This window comes from Pinus tabuliformis, chromosome 7, assembly GCF_031772625.1.
Source record: "Pinus tabuliformis cultivar Carrire ecotype Pingquan chromosome 7, CPIR1, whole genome shotgun sequence".
Classification (NCBI taxonomy): Eukaryota; Viridiplantae; Streptophyta; class Pinopsida; order Pinales; family Pinaceae; genus Pinus; species Pinus tabuliformis.
The window spans coordinates 283,709,727-283,735,255 of NC_142293.1; the positions used below are offsets into that span (position 1 = coordinate 283,709,727).

The window sequence follows — 25,529 nt, forward strand, 5'->3', positions numbered from 1 at the left end:
GTTAGCTTATTTTCCCAAGGTTGTTTGGATATAGTATCACTTCGAGGAAACCATAAAATTGTTTGTAACCTAGACTCCATATGCCCCAGATGGAGAAGGCACTGGTCTCTATCTCTCTTGTGTCATTCCTTCAAAACATAAAAATCGTTTTGCTTTTTATTTCATGGTAAATTACATTGAAATGATATTAATTCTTATATTTTCAACATTCACTGACTTGTTGATGTATGCTCTAGGGTTAGACATTGCGTAAAAGTGCTTTAGAGAAGCAAATTTGATTTTTTTCATGCATTTTTATCCATTTTAGGGTTAATGTCAAGGTTTTATTAGTTGTTTTATGTCTTACTATCCATCAAAATTTGCTATAATTGCCCCTAGTTTACTCTCTAATTTAGCCTTCATTTTCATAGCTTATTCACAATTTTCACAGCTAAATTTTCTGCTACATAAACTATTATTTTGCTGCAATTTATTGGGTTAAAACCCTAGTTTATAGCAGCCTTGAATATTCTTTGATTTGTGTGTTGGGGAAATCTATTTGAGACTCTTTAGGCCAAGATTAGCCTTTAGATTGGCCCTATTGCTATACAAACTAACAAGCCTTGTGAAGATGCAAAAGATAGAGGGCACAACAACACTTGGGACAGATGCCCACTGTCACCACAACCTAAGTCCCCTACTCTTCTCAGATTTTTACTAATGGGAGGAGTCCTAGTATTACTCATTTGTGATAGATGTGAATCTATGATATGTTCTAAGTGAGGCAAGGTAGCTCATTCAATGGAAAGATTCAACAAAGGTATGAGCTTTTGGGGAAGCTAGTAAGAATTTCCATGAAAAACCCCTTTGAAATTTAGCTACACGAGACCTAGGGTTGAGATGTATAATGAGATATGAGTACATCCAAGGTCAAGGTAGATAAGAGAGAAGGTGATGTATGATCTACTTCAATAAGCACTAAAGCAAATGCCTTCAAAGAATCCCCAAGTTAAAGGATTAGCTTCGAGGGTTCCCTCTTGATGCGACAATTAGGGCACCAAAATTATGGAGAATCCACTGTGGGGATTCCACCAAAACTTGAGGATCCCTAGAGGAGACACTAAGGAAGAATTCTATACAAGCGTAATTCAAAATCAAGTTGATGCTCCATCATGAGGACTAGAAGATGACACATGCCCTCCCACGTCTCCCTAGGAAAGACATAAACTCCTTTGGGCATTGGATCAACTGCCGAGCGTTGGGTGCAATATGTAGTCGGATGGGGATACTTGGTCCAAGTGCATCATCATCTCTAAATAACTGGGGCATGAACAAGTAAATGGTGGTGTTGAAGAAGCCAATGGTGTGCAATCAATACTTTGCATGAATGGAGGCCCATGTCTCTCAACACTCATCCTACAAATGCCATTGTGATCCACTGGAGGGCTTGGATCCTGTATAGGGAGGCCACATCCAAGATGAGAACCCACTTGCAATCTAATGTGTCTCCTCACCTTCCAAAACAATAATTCATTCATGTAATTGAGTAAATAAGCTAGTTAATCAAGGGAAGAAATGGACACATCATAGTGTGTTTCCATTCCAAATTGGGGCTTTGAACATGTATTAGTGTTACCTTCTTGGGTAGGAGTGGTTAATGAAGGACCCAATTAGGTGGTTTCAACCTCTAAGGGATTGACAGGACCAAGGTACACCCTTCAAATGGCAGGTGTCATGTGAAATAATGGTGGAACAAGGCGGGGACAAAGGGAAGGCTCCAAGCCACAAGCCACAGTACAAGGGTAGCTATAATGAGGAAAACCCACACCTTGGGTATATGAATGCAGGAGGGAGTAATTGTGGTACATGAGTTACGTCAACCTTTGTTTTCCCGCCCTTCTTAATTTTCCTTCTGCCTTTTATTGATTTTTCTTCATTTTACTACTCGGGGCTCTAGGGAATGAGAGCATGATGTGTAAGATATAACAATGGTTACCACCTTAAGGTGGGGTAGGGTTGGGACATTCGTGGGTTCTTTAATGATGCAGGGGGCACTCATAAGGGCCCTAGGAACTAGGGTGATGGCTGTAATGATAGGGGGTAGAGCTGATGTTTGGCTTTTCCCCATGTGCTAAATTTTAGTGACCCAACCATCTTTTGCATTTTGTGGTATATTTCTTGTTGTATGTGGCCATATTATGCTTTTATCTTCTTCTTTTTTTAACCACATCAACCTTTGGGGGCATCATTTCAGGTCTGATCCAAGGTGTGGGCAAGGGGAAGGGGATGCTAACACTTTGTTGACCCAATGGACAAATGTGAACCCATATGAGGAAAATGTAAAAAGGGTCTAAGGGCACATCAATGACCCCATGGGTCTCCCTATGGATCGGAGATGTACTCTGCAATGGTCCAAGCGGTGGAATGAATGCTGCCATGACATCGTACAAGTGCTGGGGCATCTGCCAGGAGTGTGGGGCTCCTGTGGGGGCTTGCTAGGCATAGTGTACCAATCATGTCACAATCATCCAAAATTGGATCGCTAGTAGTCTCTGAACATCCATGAAGGTCCGTGGAGTGTTGTCTACTATTGTGGAGGTTGATGGCTCTCTATGCATACCCTACATGTGCCAATGTGGACCTCTGGGGGTTAGGATCCCATATAAGGAAGACAAACCTAAATGGAAACCACCTGCAATCCTGCATAAGATCCAATGCGTGCCCTAGGATTCTAGTACAATCAGTCATTAGAATAATCGGGTAAAAGAGCTTACAAACCATGGATAACAAAGTGGGCACTTCATAATGGCATGCCCTTCCGTAGTGGACTTTGGCCTGTACTAGTGTTTGCAAGCTCCAAAGGAGGTTGGCCAGGTACCTTATTAGGTGGTTTCAACCCTTAGATGGGATATTATGTCCAAGGTACACCATTCTAATAGGGGTGGCAAGTGAAAAATAAGTATCCCTGGGCCCATAATGGGGCATAGGGGTAGCTAAATAAGGGGAAGCCCATACTTGGGTATATAATGTATAGGAGGGAGTAGTTGGTACATGAGGTGCCTCGACCTCGATTTTGTCGCCCTTCTTTATATGCCTTTTGCCTTTTATGAATTTTCTTTAATTAACTACTCGAGGCTCAAAGGACATGAGCATGTTAAAATTGGCAACTAGGGCCAAACTCCATATGGGTCACCTTATTTATGAAAACTGATGTTTTTCATGGATTCCTCTCTCCGAGAGGTGTAGGATTGATCTAAAGATCATCCGATTTCCACATGTAAAAATGAAGATATGACAAATTGTCAAGGTCGGCCAGCGATCAAAACAGTGATTTTTACCCCCAGTTCATCCTCAACGTTGCATATAAAAGGAGACCTCAAGTCATTATTCCATCATCTCATCTTCATTCATCTCTCTCTCCTCACTTGATTGGGTACGTAGATTAGGGCAGCTTTCTCTCACACGTGCGAAGGAAGGAGGATTTTCTGTTTAGCTGCGTTGACCAAGTTTGACTGAAGTGCATAGTGTTGTTTTGGGCTGCGTTGACCAATGTTGACCTCTCCTTGACTGTGCTTTGGGTGTGGTTGCTTCTCCTTGGTGGGCCGCAGATTTTGGCACAGAAACCGAGGTGATCTAACCTCTGGTTTGACCAGTGTTGATTTCCCTAGTTGCTGGCTGCAATCCGACTTTTGTTGACAAGCATTTGACTGGACTTTTTGGGCTGTTTTGGATTGTTTGGGTTTGTTGTTGGAGGCCGAAGTTGACTGGGTTTGACTGAGTTGAATAGAGGAAGAATTCTGCCCTGTTTGACCAGCGTTGACTTTTCTGGTTAGGGCTTCTTGCTGCTGTCATAAATGATCAGATTTGTAAATTGTACTATCTCTCTCTTTGCTGAACTATTGAAGAATATAAGAAGAATTGATCGAGGGTTTCCCCACATTGGGGTTTGTCCCTGGCTAGTGCCACATCTCCTGTCTTCTTGTCTTGGCTTGTCTTCTACTGTTTATGTCTATGTTCTATCTGCATTTTACTATCATGTTGATGTGATTGCTAAACTGGATATTGATATTGGGCTATAAAGAAATTGAAGTAAAATTGCTCTTAAGCACAAAACATATCATTGTTATCTAAAATTAACATGGTATCAGAGCTGAGGTGAAGACAAAGCCCAAGCAAGAGTGAAAGAGCAATCATCGAAGACAGTTGGACAAGGACAAAGGCTCAATGGGTTCCTCATGTCATTCCCGGTTGAAGACAAGCTCCGTGAAAAGTCTGACTATCATGGATGGAAGTTGTATGTTGATTTGACATTGGAAGAACAAGAAGTGTTGGACTATGTGAGGGGTAAAATCCCTAAGCCTCCTTCGAATGCACTGGCTGCTACAAAGAACAAGTACAACAAGGCTGAAGTCAAAGCGAAGAAGATTATTAAAGATTCCATTGACAAGCGTTTGGTGACCTACATCTCCTATCTAAACACCTCCAAGGAAATCTATGACAGGTTGGTCAGCATGTTCAAGGTTAGTGATGCAAATCAAATTTTATTTCTCAAAAATAAATTGAAGGACATTAAGAAGGGCAAGGACAAGGATATTCAATCCTACTTCTTAAGGATCACTGAGATCATGAATGATCTACTTTCAATTGGAGAGGTCATTCCTGGCAGGGAACTTTCTATCACTACCCTTAGAGGACTCCCAATTGAGTGGTATATATTTAGAACCACTATTCTCAATAATGATCAAACTCTAGGATTTGAAGAATTGATGTCGAGATGCATTCAAGAAGAAACAAGAATGGTGGAGCAAGAAATGCCTTCTAATAGAAGCAACCCTACTGCATTCTTCGCTCATGCCAAAAGGAGAAATAATGCAGGGTCTAAAGGTCATTTCAATGGAAAGCCTGGATCTAAGGGAGGAAGGAAGGGCAGCTGCTTTGTTTGCAATAAGTTTGGCCACTATACAAGGGAGTGTCAAAATAAAAGGGACACATCGCATGATGATGATCACAATCATTACAGGGGCAACTTCAACAACAACGATCAAAGGAATGGCAGGTCCAATGGCAAAGGAAAAAGGAATGCGGGACATCAAGGAAATGGTCGACCCTCTAAGAAAGAAAGGAACTCCAGGTATGAAGAATCAAATGTTATTAATAATAAGCAAAGGAGTACTATCTTATATCGACCCTCTCCACTACCTCTCCACCGGACACTTTGGGGAATTGGCTAATTGATAGTGGTGCCTCAAGGCACTTCACCGGATACAAGGAAGCTCTCTCTAATCTGATAGAGAAGGGGACAAACTTGGAGATTATCCTTGGAGATAATGCCACATATTCCGTAAAGGGAGTAGGGAATGTTACCCTTCAATTGAATCAGAGTAACACTATTCATTTACAAGAAGTACTATATGTACCTGATCTCAGGAAGAACCTGGTGTCCATTTCGGCAATGGAAGAAAAAGGATACAAGGTGGCATTCATTGATGGAAAGGTACGTGTTTGGAAAAGGAATTTTAAAGATGCTTTTACTCTTGGGTTCTGGGTTGACACTTTGTATCAAGTTGGAGGAAGTCTATTGGAAGCAATGTCTTGCGACACATCTCTACAATCCGAACTATGGCATCGAAGGTTTGCCCATCTTCATTATAAGGCTCTTCCCGATGTGAGACAGATGGTGACAGGTATACTCGAGTTCAAAGTAGAGCATGAAGGTATATGTCGTGGATGTGCCGAAGGAAAACTTACAAAGGGACCATTCCCTTCAAGTAATAGTAAGACCACTGATATATTGCAGTTGATCCACTCTGACATATCTGGTATGATGCCCGTAAACTCTTTGGGAGGATACTTATATTATCTCACTTTTACGAATGACTATTCTCGTAAGACTTGGATCTACTTCTTGAAAAAGAAGGATGAAGTGTTCATTTGGTTCCGTCACATCAAAGCCATGATCGAAAATCAATCCGAGAAGAAAATCAAGTTATTGAGGACTGATAATGGGACTGAGTACGAATCAAATGAATTCCATGACGATTGCAGAGAAGTTGGCATTAAGAGGGAGACCACAACACCATACACTCTTGAGTAGAATGGTGTGGCTGAAAGGAAGAATCGTACTATTATGGAAGCTGTTTGTGCCATGCTTCATGATTAAGGGTTTCCAAAGTTTCTATGGGCCGAAGTTGCGAATACCGTCGTGTATGTTCAAAACCGATGCCCTCATCCAACATTGAACTCCAAGATTCCCGAAGAAATGTTCACTAGTAAGAAATTCGATGTCTCTCATTTTAGATTTTTTGGAAGTCCCGCATATTTTCATGTGCCGAAAGAGAAAAGAAGCAAATTGGGTGCATTTGGGAAGAAATGAATCTTTGTGGGCTATAGCGGAAATTCGAAGGGCTATAGAATTTATGTGGTTGGTCAAAGGGAAGTTGAGATAAGTCATGATGTAACCTTTGACGAATATATGGCTCTTAGCAAGATCAACAACCTTGCTATCGTAAGGAAGGAAAAAGAAGTAGACACTGAAAGTTAGGGTGAAAAAGAAGATGAAACGATGCTGAATGTTGATGAACCTATGGATCCTATTGATCCTCCTCCTCAAGAGCCCTCCTCCTCCAAGAGGAGACCCTCATGGCTTAGGGAGACTCTCGAAGATGCTGAGAGACATATCACACCAAGAGGGACTTTTCGTGAAAGCAAGAAGTCGAACAGGTATCAAGGATACTTGACTGTCATGAGCACTATGATTCAAAATGAGCCTTCATCATTTGAAGACGCTGTGAAGCAACAAGTATGGAAGGATGCTATGAAAGAAGAATACGAGTCAATTATGAAGAATGATGTCTGGGATGTGGTTCCTAGACCCCTGGAAAAATCAGTTGTCACCTCTAAGTGGCTCTACAAAGCATGGAGCTGATGGAAGTGCAGAAGAGTTCAAGGTTCGCTTTGTTGCTCGAGGCTTCTCTCAAAAGGAAGGTGTAGATTATGATGAGATATTTGCACCTGTTGTATGATACACCACCATTCGCTCAATCATAGCCCTTGCTGCCTCGCAAGGATGGAACCTACATCAGATGGATGTCAAGACCGTTTTCTTGCATGGTTCGATCAAAGAGGAAGTCTATGTGGAACAACCCGAGGGGTTTGAGGTTTATGACTGGGAATCTCATCTATGCAGGTTGAAGAAAGCTCTCTATGGCTTGAAGCGAGCACCCCGAGTTTGGTATGAGAGGATTAATAACTATTTGATGACGCTGAGATTCACTAGAAGATAAGCCAATCCGAACCTTTACTTTAAGGTTGAAAATGATGAACTTCTCATACTGGTACTTTATGTGGATGACCTCTTTCTGACAGGTGCATACCCTCTCATTCACAAAAGTAAGAGGGAGTTGGCTTCTGAATTTGAGATGAAGGACCTAGGACTGATGCACTACTTCATAGGGTTGGAGGTCTGGCAAAAACCAGGAGAAATTTTCCTATCTCAAGGAAAATATGTTGTAAAGATATTGGAAAGATTTGGGATGGTGGACTGCAAGCCTGTGACTACCCCGATGGAACTTGGCTTTAAGAAGTTATGTGGTAGTGCTGCCAGACCTGAATTGGAAAATTCCTTTGAGTATCATCAACTAATAGGAGCACTGATGTTCTTTGTGAACTCTCATCTGGACATATGTTTTGCAGTTAACACGCTGAGCCAATATATGTTTGAGCCTCATCATATACATTGGATTGGTGCCAAGAATATTCTAAGATATCTTTGGGGCACAATCACTCATGGATTGAGATACACTGTTGGAGATGTGAGGCTGCATGGTTATTCTGATGCTGATTGGGCTAGCAGTGTGGTGGATCGCAAGAGCACTTCTGGATGTTGTTTTTCTTTGGGTTTTGCTTTAATATCTTGGATGAGAAGGAAGCAAAAATCGGTTACCTTGAGCACCGCTAAGGCTGAATACATAGATGCTAGTATGGCCTCCTGTGAAGCTGTCTGGTTGAGGAAGCTCTTCAGTGAGCTGTTTGGACATGTGCTGGATACCATTGTGATCCTCTCTGACAACCAAAGTGGGATCTGATTATCAGAGAATCCCGTGTTTCATGATCGCTCCAAGCATATAGATATCAGGTACCACTTTATGTGGGATATGGTACAACGAGGAGCAATAAGGCTCCATCACATTGGGACTGATGAGCAGGTCACCAACATTCTGACAAAGCCCCTGGGAAAGGTCAAATTCTTGACTTTCCAAGAACGAATAGGAGTCGTGGAGAGACCCTCTTATGAGGGTCTTGTATGATATAGACATTGAGCTCTGGGAGCTACGAGGGGCTTGGGGTACTTCTTGGAGTGATGAGCAACCATAGGGTGAGTGGTTCAACCTTCCCCTAGTGGTTTATTGTGTACAGGGTGAGTGGTTCAGCTTTCCCCTGTGATATCCCATGGCGATATGTAGGCAGGAAGAATGGTTCATCCTTCTCTTGCTGAGACATCCTACCCATGCAATGTGGGACTCATGGGAAGTACCTCTCATCTGGCCAATGAGTAGGGAAATGAGGATAGGGACCATAGTACTACCGATGGATGCATCGTGTACTACCGTACTCCTTATTCTAGGATGATATTGATATGGGATCAATTGGAACTGAATTCAGGTTAGTAAGAGTGGTATGACACACTCTCTTTATTGGAAGTGACTTCGGGTCTGTAAGAGTGGTATGAGACACTCTTTTATCTAGGACTAACTTTGGGTCAGTAGAGAATGGTATGATACATTCTCGATCACTTCTTCTTCTTCATAGTTCAGCAGAGCAGAGTAGTGCACTGATGACAGAGATAGTACCAACTGGCAGATGGATTAGAAGATGGATTTCTCCCTAGTTGAGAGGGAGTGTTAAAATTGGCAACTAGGGCCAAACTCCATATGGGTCACCTTATTTATGACAACTATAATTTTTCTTAGGTTTCTCTCTCTGAGAGGTGTAGGATTGATCTAAAGATCATCCGATTCCGACATGTAAAATTGAAGATATGAATTTATTTGTATTATTGACAAATTGTCAAGGTTGGCCAGCAATTAAAACATGCATTTTTACCCCCACTTCATCCTCAACATTGCATATAAAAGGAGACCTCAAGTCATTATTCCATCATCTCATCTTCACTCATCTCTCTCTCGTCACTTGATTGGGTACGCAGATTCGAGCAACTTTCTCTCACACGTGCGAAGGAAGGAGGATTTTCTGTTTAGCTGCGTTGACCAAGTTTGACCAAAGTGAAGAGGTGCTTTTTTGGGTTGCGTTGACCTCTCCTTGACTATGATTTGGGTGTGGTTGCTTCTCCTTGGCAGGCCATAGATTTTGGCATAGAAACCGAGGTGATCTGACCACTGGTTTGACCAGCGTTGACTGCCCTAGTTGTTGGCTGTAGTCTGACTTTCGTTGACAAGCATTTGATTGGACTTTTCGGGGCTGTTTTGGACTGTTTGGGTTTGCTGTCGGAGGCCGAAGTTCACTGGGTTTCACTGAGTTGAATAGAGGAAGAATTCTGCCTTGTTTGACTAGCGTTGACTTTTTTGGTTAGGGCTTTTTTCTGCTGTAATAAATTATCAGATTTGTAAATTGTACTATCTCTCTCTCTGCTGAACTATTGAAGAATATAAGAAGAATTGATCAAGGGTTTCCCCACATTGGGGTTTGTCCCTAGTTGGTGCCACATCTTGTGTCATCTTGTCTTGGCTTGTTTTCTACTGTTTATGTTTATGTTCTATCTGCATTTTAATATCACGTTGATGTGATTGCTAAATTGGATATTGATATTGGGCTATAAAGAAATTGAAGTAAAATTGCTCTTAAGCATAGAACATACCATTGTTACCTAAAATTAACAGAGCATGATGTGTATAATATAACGGTGATTACCCATTTTGAGGTAGGGCGGTTCATTGCCCTCCAGGGGTTGGGACAATCATGGGTTCTTGAATGATAGAGGAGGCTCATTTAGGGCCTATGGAACTAGGGTGATGGCCAATGATTGGGGTAGAGCTTATGTAATGGATTTTGCCCACGTGCTAATTATTTTTGTCCCAACTATCTTTTGCGTTTTGTGGTACAATTTCTTGTTAAATGTGGCCAATTATGCTTTTGACTTTTTCTTTTAATTGCTTCAACCTCTGGGGCATCATTCTAGCCCTGACCCAAGGTGGGGGCAAGGGGATGGGGAGGCTAGCCCTATGTGGACCTAGGTGGGAGATGAATGGGGGTTATAGTGAATGGAAAGGGAGTAATATGTGCGGGTAAAGGAGTGGGACCACACACCCAATGTTGGGGTTTCCCAAGTACTACCACCCTAGAATTGAATGGTCAATAAAGGAGATCCCACGGGACTAAGATCGAAGGGTAGCAATCAAAAGAGATCAAGGGGACAGGAGCACAAACTAAGCCTACTCTTTCCACTAAATCCCCCCACCAATCCATACCCAGAAGTATCCATGATAAATAAACCCAATAAATGACAAGACATACCTTTAGATTTGGGAGGTCCACCTTCAAACATATGATCAATAGGTGGGTGAGGGACCACATGGCTGGCTCAGGTGGCAGAGAAATGGCACAATACGCTAGTAGGAGGCATCAAGGGGCTGCTGGCTGACGGCTGAGGCTCATCATGGAGAAAAATTTCTCCTAGGGATGTCACCCACAAAGTGGTGGATAACAAGTATCTTAAATTTTATGACATCCCAAGAACATATTATTTCTGCTTTCAAGTTTTTGCATATAACATCACGTGTAAGAGCAAATGACTAGATGCAACATTTCAGGTTAAGTTTTTCATTCAGTTGAAAAACACCGTGGTTTCGCTGTACAGCCAACTGAACTGTAGACTCTAGAGAGAAAATTACCACAATTTTTGGAATTATTTTGGAATATCCAAACTAGGAAAAGCAACCTGTATCTATTGGACCCGAATCCTGCAAGAAAGCTTAGGCCGTACCATCCTGTAAAATTATTTTGTATGCTTCAGTTAGTGGGTCTTAGTTGTATTTATCATATTCAGAGTGAAAGCAACTAAATTTATTTCATGGTATAGTTTTGAACCTGGTATTTGACAGCAGATTTCCATGCACTTTTTGTCCATGTGATTGAATAATCGGATAAGTGATCCTAAATATGGTTTTGATTCATGAAAAATGAACACAACACACAATATTGCTATTCCTCCCCTAAATGGACAAATTTGTTACTCTACATATTTTATCTGCAATGTGCAACTTTTGACTTTTGAAGTATCCAATTAAACATGAATTTGTAAATTTTAGGCATGTCTCAATAACAATTGAGGCTGTGTTTGCTTAATCTTTTTATAGCATTTAAGTTTCAAATTATTTTGATGTCATATCTTTGAATGTCTACTAATACTGTCTTCAAGCATGGCTTTTGCAGTTTATGGAGAATGGGCACATTTTTGTTTTTGTTCATCTTGTACAGGAAATTGATGTTCTGACACATATCTGCCTACGAAAGAATTGGAGAGGATCCTGCAGTAAATAACTACGATTTGTCCAATACTTTGAGTGGTTCAGAAGCTGCGGATAGCAAAAACAATTGGGAATCCTTCAAGATATTACATGAAATTGGCAGTGATGATTTATGTTCTGAACCTGATGGAAAAGGGCAGTCTGCAAGGTTGACAGATGTTGTAAATCTTGCAGTTAGTGTGGAGGATACAGGGATTGGAATTCCTCTGCCTGCACAACATCGAGTTTTCACCTCATTTATGCAGGCAGACAGCTCTACATCTCGAACTTATGTGGGTACGGGAACTGGCCTCAGTATCAGCCCTTGATTGAATTAATGGGTGGTGAGATAAGATTTATAAGCCGCCCAGGTATTGGAAGTACATTTTCTTTCACTGCTTTGTTCAATGTGGGCCAAGCGGGTGCTGATGGTGACAATGATTTACTACGAGGTGCAAGGCTACCGACTCATTTCAAGGGCATGAAGGCACTTGTATTGGATGGTAACCCAGTACGTTCCCTGGTGACAAAATACCATTTACAGAGGTTTGGCATAGAGGTGGACAGCATTACTAGTTCTAAAGTGGCTCCATCTATGCTGAATGGAATGGATGGTTTTCCAACAGAAGGTTGTAGGTATGTTTCCAGGCCTTCATCCATTTTGCATTCTTAAAGGTGAAAGTTAGAGCCAGAGGCTAGTAACCTTTGGGCATTGTGCAAATTTATCAAGCCATTCTTTGAATACTATCTATTCATTACTATAGCTATTTAATGGTATTTGTTCCTTTTCATATTGTTGCAAATGGCAGTGTAAAAGATGGCATAGATATGGTGCTAATAGAGAAGGATGCTTGGGGTCCCGGTACTGGCATCTTATTTCCTCTCAAGTACGAGTGGGTCTCTTTCAAAGAGTACCCTTTCTACGGTCAAAGGGTTTATTAAAGATTATTCTTTTGGCTACATCGCTGACAGCTGAAGAAACTCAGAAAGCTAAAGCTGCAGGTTTTGCAGAGACAGTTATTCTGAAGCCTTTACGTGCTAGCGTGTTGGCTGTTTGTCTTCAGCTAGCTCTTGGATTTTGCTACAGAAGAGAGCATCTAAGAGAACCTTTGAAGACCTCCTCTCCTTTAAGTAATGTATTGTCTGGAAAAGGCGTACTTCTCGTAGATGACAACATTGTCAATCGTCGAGTGGCTGCTGGTGCACTGAAGAAGTATGGTGCCAATGTTATTTGCACAGACGGTGGGAAATCTGCAATTTCCATGCTTCTACAGGCACACAATTTCAATGCATGTTTCATGGATGTTCAGATGCCAGAAATGGATGGGTACCCACTTTTCCCAATTGACCTCTGTACAATTGTAGGAAATGGATTGTTCTTCTGAATTGTGTACCTCTGTTCTATTTGATGTTGTTTTAGAATGTCTATAGCATGAAGCATGAACTAAACATTTCGTAGAAGCAGGATACAAAATTTTAGAATATGGAGAATAGCTACTAAACAGGATATAGATTCTAGAATATGGAGAATAGCTATTAAGCTGGTATATCAGCTGAGTTTAGGTTGAGCGGTTGGGCGGAATAGTTGTTACTCTTGTAAATTGACATGTTTATGCTTTGGAATAGAATAACTATGTTATGCTCTTAAATGAGTCTATACCGTGGGCTGGCATGGTACCAGCAACCCCTCTCTTACCTCTGGGGACCCCTCTCTTACCTCTGGGGTAGAGGGAGGCTGACTGTCTTCCTGGGGTGAAACCTTGGAAAAAAGCTACTAAGCTGGGAATAATCAACCAAAAAAAAAGGTTATGTATTGTCTTGGTGATTTAAAGACCGCAATTTAACCAAAAAGAGGTCATGTATTGTTTTGGTGATTTAAAGACTGCAATTTGACTGGTATCAATTGCTCTAATTGAGTTTGCAGTATCTGCAAATTCTAGTTTTTGGTGTTTAACCCCATCTTCTAGAAAATTTGAAGAGCATGCATATCAGTAGAAATTTTGTGCATCTCTTATTTCAGTAGAGAACTATCATGGAAAGACTGCACTAGCTAAAATTTACATGTCTTTTGCACTACTATAGATGAGATTGCTGACACCTCTTGTCAATAGAGAGACTTTTGAAGACTGACCTCTATACATTTGTTATAACTTGTAAAAATTTGAACTGAAAATGTCAATCTTAATTTCTTTTCATATTTCTTCCTCCATTCTTCAGGTTTGAGGCTACACGACAGATCAGAGCAGCAGAACTTGCTAACATGGAGTGTGCAAGCAACGGTGGTGAAATGCTGGCTACCAACCATAGATGGCATGTGCGAATCTTAGCAATGACGGCCGATGTAATTCAGGCAACCCATGAGGAATGACTGTGATGTGGCATGTATGGGTATGTCTCGAAACCTTTTGAAGAGGAACAATTATACAGGGCGCTGGCTCCATTTTTTGACAAGGAGTCATTAGTTAGATAGTGTTTAGATATATGGTTCTTAGCAAGATCAACAACCTTCCTATCCTAAGGAAGGACAAAGAAGTAGACACTGAAAGTCAAGGTGAAAAAGAAGATGAAACGATGCAGAATGTTGATGAACCTATGGATCCTATTGATCCTCCTCCTCAAGAGCCCTCCTCCTCCAAGAGGAGACCCTCATGGCTTAGGGAGATTCTCGAAGACGCTGAGAGACAACCAAGAGGGACTTTTTGTGAAAGCAAGAAGTCGAACAGGTATCAAGGATACTTGACTGTCATGAGCACTATGATTCAAAATGAGCCTTCATCATTTGAAGAAGCCGTGAAGCAACAAGTATGGAAGGATGCTATGAATGAAGAATACGAGTCAATTATGAAGAATGATGTCTGGGATGTGGTTCCTAGACCCCTGGAAAAATCAATTGTCACCTCTAAGTGGCTCTACAAAGCATGGAGCTGATGGAAGTGCAGAAAAGTTTAAGGTTCGCTTTGTTGCTCGAGGCTTCTCTCAAAATGAAGGTGTAGATTATGATGAGATATTTGCACCTGTTGTCCGATACACCACCATCCGCTCGATCATAGCCCTTGCTGCCTTGCAAGGATGGAACCTACATCAGATGGATGTTAAGACTGCTTTCTTGCATGGTTCGATCAAAGAGGAAGTCTATGTGGAACAACCCGAGGGGTTTGAGGTTCATGACTGAGAATCTCATCTATGCAGGTTGAAGAAAGCTCTCTATGGCTTGAAGCAAGCACCCCGAGTTTGGTATGAGAGGATTGATAGCTATCTGATGAAGCTGAGACTCACTAGAAGTGAAGCCAACCTGAACCTTTACTTTAAGGTTGAAAATGATAAACTTTTCATACTGGTACTTTATGTGGATGACCTCTTTCTGACAAGTGCAAATCCTCTCATTCATAAATGTAAGAGGGAGTTGGCTTCTAAATTTCAGATGAAGGACCTAGGACTGCTGCACTACTTCCTAGGGTTGGAGGTCTGGCAAAAGCCAGGCGAAATTTCCTATCTCAAGGAAAATATGTTGTAAAGATATTGGAAAGATTTGGGATGGTGGACTGCAGGCTTGTGACTACCCCGATGGAACTTAACTTTAAGAAGTTATGTGGTAGTGCTACCGGACCTGAATTGGGAAATGCCTTTGATTATCATCAACTAATAGGAGCACTGATGTTCTTGGTGAACTCTCTTTTGGACATATGTTTTGCAGTTAACACGCTGAGCCAATATATGGTTGAGCCTCATCATATACATTGGATTGGTGCCAAGAATCTTCTGAGATATCTTTGGGGCACAATCGCTCATGGATTGAGATACACTGTTGGAGATGTGAGGCTGCATGGTTATTCTGATGCTGATTGGGCTAGCAGTGTGGTGGATCGCAAGAGCACTTCTGGATATTGTTTTTCTTTGGGTTTTGCTTTGATATCCTGGATGAGCAGGAAGCAGAAATCGGTTACCTTGAGCACCGCTGAGGTCGAATACATAGCTGCTAGTATGGCCTCCTGTGAAGCTGTCAAGTTGAGGAAGCTCTTCAGTGAGCTGTTTGGACATGTGCTGGATACCACTGTGATCCTCTGTGACAACCAAAGTGGGATCTGATTATCAGAGAATCCTGTGTTTCATGATCGCTCCAAGCATATAGATATCAGGTACCACTTTATCCGGGATATGGTACAACGAGGAGCAATAAGGCTCCATCACATTGGGACTGATGAGCAGGTCACCGACATTCTGACAAAGCCCCTGGGAAAGGTCAAATTCTTGACTTTCCGAGAACGACTAGGAGTCATGGAGACACCGTCTTATGAGGGTCTTGTATGATATAAGACATTGAGCTCTGGAAGCTACGGGGGGCTTGGGGTACTTCATGGAGTGATGAGCAACCATAGGGTGAGTGGTTCAACCTTCCCCTAGTGGTTTGTTGTGTACAGGGTGAGTGGTTCAGCCTTCCCCTGTGATACCCCGTGCCGACATGTAGGTAGGAAGAATGGTTCATCCTTCTCTTGCTGAGTCATCCTACCCATGTAGTGTGGGACTCATGAGAAGTACCTCTCATCTGGCCAATGAGTAGGGAAATGAGGATAGGGACCATAGTACTACCGATGGACACATCGTGTACTACCGTACTCCCTATGCTAGGATGATATCGTTATGGGATCAATTGGAACTGACTTCAGGTTAGTAAGAGTGGTATGACACACTCTCTTTATTGGAACTGACTTCGGGTCTATAAGAGTGGTATGAGACACTCTTTTATCTGGGACTGACTTCGGGTCAGTAGAGAATGGTATGATACATTCTCAATCACTTCTTCTTCTTCATAGTTCAGCAGAGCAGAGTAGTGCACTGATGACAGAGATAGTACCAACTGGCAGATGGATTAGAAAATGGATTTCTCCCTAGTTGAGAGGGAGTGTTAAAATTGGCAACTAGGGCCAAACTCCATATGGGTCACCTTATTTATGACAACTATAATTTTTCTTGGATTTCTCTCTCCGAGAGGTGTAGGATTGATCTAAAGATTATCCGATTCCGACATGTAAAATTGAAGATATGAATTTATTTGTATTATTGACAATTTGTCAAGGTTGGCCAGCAATAAAAACATGCATTTTTACCCCCAGTTCATTCTCAACGTTGCATATATAAGGAGACCTCAAGTCATTATTCCATCATCTCATCTTCACTCATCTCTCTCTCCTCACTTGATTGGGTATGCAGATTCGAGTAGCTTTCTCTCACACGTGCGAAGGAGGATTTTCTGTTTAGCTGCGTTGACCAAGTTTGACCAAAGTGAAGAGGTGCTGTTTTGGGCTCGTTGACCTCTCCTTGACTGTGCTTTGGGTGTGGCTGCTTCTCCTTGGTAGGCCATAGATTTTGGCACAGAAACCAAGGTGATCTGACCTCTGGTTTGGCTAGTGTTGACTGCCCTAGTTGCTGGCTGCAATCTAACTTTCGTTGACAAGCATTTGACTAGACTTTTCGGGGCTGTTTTGGACTATTTGGGTTTGCTGTCGGAGGCCGAAGTTGACTGGGTTTGACCGAGTTGAATAGAGGAAGAGTTCTGCCATGTTTGACCTGTTAGCGCTTGAAATTTCACCTCAGGCTGAGAAAGGTAAACCTCAAGGCAACATCAAACCACTTAGCCTCGTAGCTAGCCCTACGGGGCTGGAGAGGGCTCTCCCCGGTCTATCTCGGTGAGATCTTCAATGGATGAGATGACCAATAGGGTAACACTGATTTTAGGCTAGTAAACTGATCAAAAAGGTTGATTTGGGGTTTTTAGGGTTTTTGGTGGCAAATTGAGGGGATGGCAATTTTGGCTGCGGGGATTGGACACAGTTTCTGCAAGGGGTTCTTTGGGGCGAGGTAGGAGACAGTATTGATGCTTTTGATTGAGATGGATGGTTAGGAATGACAGGTGAGGAGCTAAGGAGAGCAAACAATAACTTTGAATTCTCCTTAAACAGTAGAAAACATTGAAATTAAACAAACTTAAAAGTAGAGCATGACAGTCATGAATTCTTACTTTAACACTTCGTTTGTTTAATGTGCAGAAGGAAAAGAAAGGAAATGATTCACATAACACACTTACAGGTACATAGAGAAACACACCATCAATACATGTAACCACAAGAATCCCAAAAAGGACTGCAAAACCCTGGTCTTCCTTAGCCAAAAATTGCAGAGATACAGTGAATAATACAATGATAGCTTATCCCTCAAGAGTCCAACCTTCCAACCTCTGAAAATGATTAAGAAAATACATAATATAGGCAAGCCAACCTCTTCCCTTGCCTCTAGGGGTCGAGCTCATCCTTCTAGGAGCTGTTTCAACTAATTCTAAACTGAGCACTAAAATCTAGGCAGTCAAAACAACTTGCCTCTATAAGCTAGGAAACCAATTCATTCATTTAATTTTCACCTATTTCATGAATGAATCTTCTAGAAGAGGTACATAAGAGTAAAAGTGTCATAAAAGTACAATAATTACATCAAAGAGCCTAATAATCCATCCCAAAAAGTCAAACAGGGTCAAACTGCATTTTTCTGGGCTGTACACTGAAATCTGGAGAAGTTTGCCTGACGGGTCGTGCGCCTTTGCCTGACGGGTCGCGCGCCTTTGGGACCACATTTGGGGCACTTCCAGGTGGCCAAATCGAGCAAGAGTAGGCTTGTTGGAAAGGTCTGTGAGTCTACTTTCCAACCCAACTGGAATTTATGAATTTGGTGGTCATTTGCCCCTCCAAAATTGCAATCTCCCAAGACTGCTTTCTGTAACTCAAAAATGTGGCAGAAAGTCAAATTTTACTTGTTTTTTGACTTTCTGGAGGCCCAAAACTTCATAAAATCTCAAGTCCATTGATGAGCATATGTAACTTCTCATGACAAATCTAGAAATGCTGAGTTTTTGCAAAATGGAGTTGCCAGGATGAAGGGTCGCGCGGGGGGTGAGATCCGTTAATGGAGAAAACCTGTAAATTGCCTGAAAAAACCAAAATTTACCAAAAATGCTCAAAATTTCTTGGGATTTGTGTTGTGGCTAGGCTATTTAGTGCCATGCTCCTTCAAGGAAGCCTCGGCCAAGATGTGGAGGGGATCGGGCCTTTTTCTCCGTTTTTGTGCTTTGACCAACCGCCTTTGGAGCACTTTCATCTTTGCCTTGTACACGTGCATTCGGGCCCAATAGTGGTTTTTCATGTTCCGGAGCAGGCTCAACTTCTGGTGTTGACTCACGGTCATCACTTTGCTCATAGTCGGTTTCGGTTTCTGACATGGTTTCAAGAGCAAAGTGGCTGAAATGTACTGCTGTTTCTGCTTTGAAAACTGCTGATTAAAATGTTGTTTTAAGGGGACAAGGAGCATGAAGGGAATGTTAGGGGAGGGACACTTTTAAAGGGAAAATGGGAATAAATATATAACACAGGGATTTAAGGAAAAACCATTGCAAAAAATCATTGCACATGCATCATCATATACATTGTTTACATGAGTAATGAGAGGTAGGGTTAGGGCTTTAATTTTTCATTTTTTAGGGAAGAGGGGTAGGGTTTGGCTTTTTCTTTACAAATTCAAAAGAGAAATTTATATAGAAAAACAGGGAAAATGACATGGGAAATGGGAAAAATGATTACAAGGGGAATACCTTCAAACAACATAAAACCCTAGGCATTTTTACAATTTCAAACTACAGCCACATGGAAGCTTTTCCCTTGCACAATGAGATCTTTACAAATGAATTCATGATGTCTTTAACCATAACAAGCAACCACTTTTAAGTTGGAGAGCCTACCTTAGGCAATTTGGCGATTTTGTAGGGTCCTTGGACAAATTTGCAGTCGGTTTGGAAAGGAGGGCGCTGACGGGTCGCGCCCGTTGAAAAAATGCACTGCCGGAACGCTGCTGACGAGTCGCGCGCCTCTGACGGGTCGCGCACCTGGTCTGACGGGTCGCGCGCCTGTCCAGCTCCCAAATTCACTCAATCTTTCACTCAATCGCTCTTGCAAACAACTTGGATGCACAATGAGGGTCGATGGAGGGAGATTGGGCCTTTATAGCTTTGATTTGAAATAAGTTCATGCTCAAACCCACTTTATAATGTTTCTCTTTGACACTTTATAAAATTGACTATTTTGGTTTCCTTTATCCTGAAATTGACTCATTTAATGCTTTTGCTTGATATTTTTTGCAGGAACATCATCTGAGGGATCTTGGCAAGGGAGCCAGGGTTTCATGCTGTCCTTGGAAGCTTTTTGAAATTTCATCACTTTTTACAAAAATTTGAAAAATGACCTTGGCTTTAAAAACAGAGTTTTTAAATCCAAGGTGAAAATTTACTGTACAAGATTGGAATTGGCGAAGAAACGTCTTTAAAATCATCCCTTTGGCTTGCTGAGCACTTATTGACCTTCAGAGACATGACCTTGTAAACCATCTTGACCAAAACCCTAGACGTACGAATTTGACCTCAAGACAAGACAAGACAAGCTTGAAAGTGACTAAGGACTGAAATGACGTGATCCAGCAATGCCAAGAGGGGGACAAAGACACCAGCGCCTCCATCAGGGTTATGGCATGCCTAATGGGATGCAAAAATTGACACTGATGAGACACCTACTTATGCAAATGCAAAGAGCTTTGATCGCTGATGGAGGGCAACAGGACCGACTCTAACATGACCAGCGTTGACTTTTCTGGTTAGGGCTTTTTTCTGCTATCATAAATTATCAGATTTGTAAATTGCACTATCTCTCTCTCTCTCTCTGCTGAACTATTGAAGAATATAAGAAGAATTGATCAAGGGTTTTCCCACATTGGGGTTTGTCCCTAGTTGGTGCCACATCTTGTGTCCTCTTGTCTTGGCTTGTCTTCTACTGTTTATGTTTATGTTCTATCTGCGTTTTACTGTCACGTTGATGTGATTGCTGAATTGGATATTGATATTGGGCTATAAAGAAATTGAAGTAAAATTGCTATTAAGCATAGAACATACCATTGTTACCTAAAAGTAATAGAGCATGATGTATATAATATAGCAGTGATTACCGCTTTTGAGGTAGGGCGGTTCATTGCCCTCCAGGGGTTGGGACAATCATGGGTTCTTGAATGATAGAGGAGGCTCATTTAGGGCCTATGGAACCAGGGTGATGGCCAATGATTGGGGTAGAGCTTATGTAATGGATTTTTCCCACGTGCTAATTATTTTTGTCCCAACTATCTTTTACGTTTTGTGGTACAATTTCCTGTTAAATGTGGCCAATTATGCTTTTGACTTTTTCTTTTAATTGCTTCAACCTCCGGGGCATCATTCTAGCCCTGACCTAAGGTGGGGGCAAGGGGATAGGGAGGCTAGCCCTATGTGGACCCAGGTGGGAGAAAAGATGAATGGGGGTATAGTGAGTGGAAAGGGAGTAATATGTGCGGGTAAAGGAGCGGGACCACACACCCAATGTTGGGGTTTCCCAAGTACTACCACCCTAGAACCGAATGGTTAATAAAGGAGATCCCATGGGACTAAGATCCAAGGGTAGGAACCAAAAGAGATCAAGGGGACAGGAGTACAACTAAGCCTACTCTTTCCACCAAATCCCCCCACCAATCCATACCCAGAAGTATCCATGATAAATAAACTCAATACTCAATTACCAAATGACAAGACATACCTTTAGATTCGGGAGGCCCATCTTCAAACATATGATCAATAGGTGGGCGAGGGACCACATGGCTGGCTCAGGTGGCAGAGAAATGACACAACGCGCTAGTAGGAGGCATCAAAGGGGCTGCTGGCTGCCGGCTGAGGCTCATTATGGAGAAAAATTTCTCCTAGGGATATCACCCACAAAGTGGTGGGTAACAATTATCTTAAATTTATGACATCCCAAGAACATATTAGTTCTACTTTCAAGTTTTTGCATATAACATCACGTGTAAGAGCAAATGACTAGATGCAAAATTTCAGGTTAAGATTTTCATTCAGTTGAAAAACACTCTGGTTTCGCTGTCCAGCCAACTGAACTGCAGACTCTAGAAAGAAAATTACCACAATTTTTGGAATTATTTTGGAATATCCAAACTAGGAAAAGCAACCTGTATCTATTGGACCCAAATCCTGCAAGAGAGCTTAGGCTGTACCATCCCGTAAAATTATTTTGTATGCTTCAATTAGTGGGTCTTAGTTGTATTTGTCATATTCAGAGTGAAAGCAACTAAATTTATTTCATGTTATAGTTTTGAACCTGGTATTTGACAACAGATTTCCATGCACTTTTTGTTCATGTGATTGAATAATCGGATAAGTGATCCTAAATATGGTTTTGATTCATGAAAAATGAACACAACACACAATATTGCTATTCCTCCCCTAAATGGACCAATTTGCTACTCTACATATTTTATCTGCAATGTGCAACTTTTGACTTTTGAAGTATCCAATTAAGCAAGAATTTGTAAATTTTAGGCATGTCTCAATAACAATTGAGGCTGTGTTTGCTTAATCTTTCATTTTATAGCATTTAAGTTTCAAATTATTTTGATGTCAAATCTTTGAATGTCTACTAATACTGTCTTCAAGCATGGCTTTTGCAGTTTACGGAGAATGGGCACATTTTTGTTTTTGTTCATCTTGCACAGGAAATTGACGTTCTAACACATATCTGCCTACGAAAGAATTGGAGAGGATCCTGCAGTAAATAACTACGATTTGTCCAATATCTTGAGTGGTTCAGAAGCCGCGGATAGCAAAAACAATTGGGAATCGTTCAAGATATTACATGAAATTGGCAGTGATGAATTATTTTCTGAACCTGATGGAAAAGGGCAGTCTGCAAGGTTGACAGATGTTGTAAAGCTTGCAGTTAGTGTGGAGGATACAGGGATTGGATTTCCTATGCCTGCACAACATTGAGTTTTCACCTCATTTATGCAGGCAGACAGCTCTACATCTCGAACTTATGTGGGTACGGGAACTGGCCTCAGTATCAGCCGATGCTTGATTGAAATTTGAATTAATGGGTGGTGAGATAAGATTTATAAGCCGCCCAGGAAGTACATTTTCTTTCACTGCTTTGTTCAATGTGGGCCAAGTGGGTGCTGATGGTGACAATGATTTACTATGAGGTGCAAGGCTACCGACTAATTTCAAGGGCATGAAGGCACTTGTATTGGATGGTAACCCAGTACGTTCCCTGGTGACAAAATACCATTTACAGAGGCTTGGCATAGAGGTGGACAGCATTACTAGTTCTAAAGTGGCTCTATCTATGCTGAATGGAATGGATGGTTTTCCAACAGAAGGTTGTAGGTATGTTTCCAGGCCTTCATCCATTTTGCATTCTTAAAGGTAAAAGTTAGAGCCAGAGGCTAGTAACCTTTGGGCATTGTGCAAATTTATCAAGCCATTCTTTGAATACTATCTATTCATTACTATAGCTATTTAATGGTACTTGTTCCTTTTCATATTGTTGCAACTGGAAGTGCAAAAGATGGCATAGATATGGTGCTAATAGAGAAGGATTCTTGGGGTCCAGATACTGGCATCCTATTTCCTCTCAAGTACGAGTGAGTCTCTTTCGAAGAGTACCCTTTCTACAGTCAAAGGGTTTATTAAAGATTATTCTTTTGGCTACATCGCTGACAGCTGAAGAAACTCAGAAAGCTAAAGCTGCAGGTTTTGCAGAGACAGTTATTCTGAAGCCTTTACGTGCTAGCCTGTTGGCTGTTTGTCTTCAGCTAGCTCTTGGATTTTGCTACAGAAGAGAGCATCTAAGAGAACCTTTGAAGACCTCCTCTCCTTTAAGTAATGTATTGTCTGGAAAAGGCGTACTTGTCGTAGATGGCAACATTGTCAATCGTCGAGTGGCTGCTGGTGCACTGAAGAAGTATGGTGCCAATGTTATTTGCACAGACGGTAGGAAATCTGCAATTTCCATGCTTCGACAGGCACACAATTTCCAGAAATGGATGGGTTCCCACTTTTCCCAATTGACCTCTGTACATTTGTAGGAAATGGATTGTTCTTCTGAATTGTCTTTCCTGTTCTATTTGATGTTGTTTTGGAATGTCTATAGCATGAAGCATGAACTAAACATTTCGTAGAAGCAGGATACAAAATTTTAGAATATGGAGAATAGCTACTAAACAGGATATACATTATAGAATATGGAGAATAGCTATTAAGCTGGTATATCAATTGAGTTTAGGTTGAGTGGTTGGGCGGAATAATTGTTATTCTTGTAAATTGACATGTTTATGCTTTGGAATAGAATAACTATGTTACGCTCTTAAATGAGTCTATACCGTGGGCTCCCATGGTACCAGCAACCCCTCTCTTACCTCTGGGGTAGAGGGAGGCTGACTGTCTTCCCGGGGTGAAACCTTGGAAAAAAGCTACTAAGCTGGGAATAATTAACCAAAAAAAAGGTTAGGTATTGTCTTGGTGATTTAAAGACTGCAATTTAACCAAAAAGAGGTCATGTATTGTTTTGGTGATTTAAAGACTGCAATTTGACTGGTATCAATTGCTTTAATTGGGTTTTGCAGTATCTGCAAATTCTAGTTTTTGGTGTTTAAACCCATCTTCTAGAAAATTTGAAGAGCATGCATATCAGTAGAAATTTTGTGCATCTCTTATTTCAGTAGAGAACTATCATGGAAAGACTGCACTAGCTAAAATTTACACGTCCTTTGCAAGTTTGCACTACTATAGATGAGATTGCTGACGCCTCTTGTCCAAAGAGAGACTTTTGAAGACTGACCTCTATACATTTGTTATAACTTGTAAAAATTTGAAATGAAAATGTCAATCTTAATTTCTTTTCATATTTCTTCCTCCATTCTTCAGGTTTGAGGCTACGCGACAGATCAGAGCAGCAGAACTTGCTAACATGGACTGTGCAAGCAACGGTGGTGAAATGCTGGCTACCAACAATAGATGGCATGTGCGAATCTTAGCAATGACGGCCGATGTAATTCAGGCAACCCATGAGGAATGCCTGTGATGTTGCATGTATGGGTGTGTCCCAAAACCTTTTGAAGTGGAACAATTATACAGGGCCCTGGCTCCATTTTTTGACAAGGAGTCATTAGTCAGACAGTGTTTAGATATAGGCTCTCGGGATTTCATAGCCCCTGTGAAAGAAGAAAGAAAGAAATTATTTTAACATCTACGAGGCTAAAGATAGCCTGTGGGACAGATTGCTTCTTCATTTGCTTGATGTATTCGGCCCTTTTTCTGTGAAGCTTCAAAATAAATGCTCCCAGCTTCTCGACAAACCCCTCGCTAAATAGATTATCCCAAGAGCTAGCTGCTAGCATATCTGCATAACTTTCCCTGTTGTTTTTGAAGGTCTCATATTCTAAAATAAAATGTTTCCTGTTTCCGCTTTTCTGGAAGAACAAAAAATGCATACTCTTTCCTCCCACACTTCTTTGGGCATTTTCCAGCGCCTTGTTTCACAACAGAGTTGATGAGAATTAGTCCTTAACTGAGCAATAAGAATTTTTGCTCTCCAAGAGATATTGGCTTCTATATATGCTTTTGGTTGATGGCTATGAGTGGGATTAAACACTTCAATATAATACTTTTTCTTTCTTCCTAGCTCCTTATCTCAGGTACGCTTGTGGAACTTTTCCATAACAAAAGCTTTTATTTCTTTGCTGTTTATGGGACACGCGTTCAAGCAAATACCCCATTTACTAAACCATTTGTTACTTTTCTGCATCCAAGTTTTTTTGCTCTTGCACAATCTGTCATTAAAGACAACCTTAGGCCATCTACCCTCCTCTATTTGCTCAATTTTCTCTAAATACCTTATGACTCGCACCATAGCAATTGCTTCAATAGGAGTAGTCCCTGTTTCACTTAACAAGATATCATAAGGAATTACACTTCTAATCTTAAATTTGTTTGTAATCAAACGCTTCTGAATTTTCTCAATTTGTCTCCACTGCATGTCGCATGTACTGATGGCCCATTCAATGATACGGTTTTTGTCTAAAAGTTAGAGCTCCTCACTTTCATCTTCTTTGGAAGCCTTGTTATGG

At 41.3% G+C, this 25,529-nt stretch overlaps 1 protein-coding gene and 1 pseudogene across 2 annotated transcripts; both read left to right on the forward strand.

The window, feature by feature from the left end:
• Window positions 1–11,838: 11,838 nt before the first annotated feature.
• On the forward strand, window positions 11,839–17,061 carry LOC149246973 (histidine kinase CRE1 pseudogene; annotated as a pseudogene). The gene is made up of 3 exons (XR_016263255.1): window positions 11,839–12,012; window positions 12,311–12,828; window positions 13,719–17,061. The product of XR_016263255.1 is annotated as a histidine kinase CRE1 pseudogene (transcript).
• A 5,572-nt stretch (window positions 17,062–22,633) lies between these two features.
• LOC149246974 (histidine kinase CRE1-like) lies at window positions 22,634–25,141 on the forward strand. The gene is made up of 3 exons (XM_089442994.1): window positions 22,634–22,663; window positions 22,917–23,451; window positions 24,328–25,141. Exons 1-3 carry the CDS (start codon window positions 22,634–22,636, stop codon window positions 24,435–24,437), a joined length of 675 nt encoding a protein of 224 aa, XP_089299120.1. The 3' UTR covers window positions 24,438–25,141.
• The last annotated feature ends 388 nt before the right edge of the window (window positions 25,142–25,529 follow it).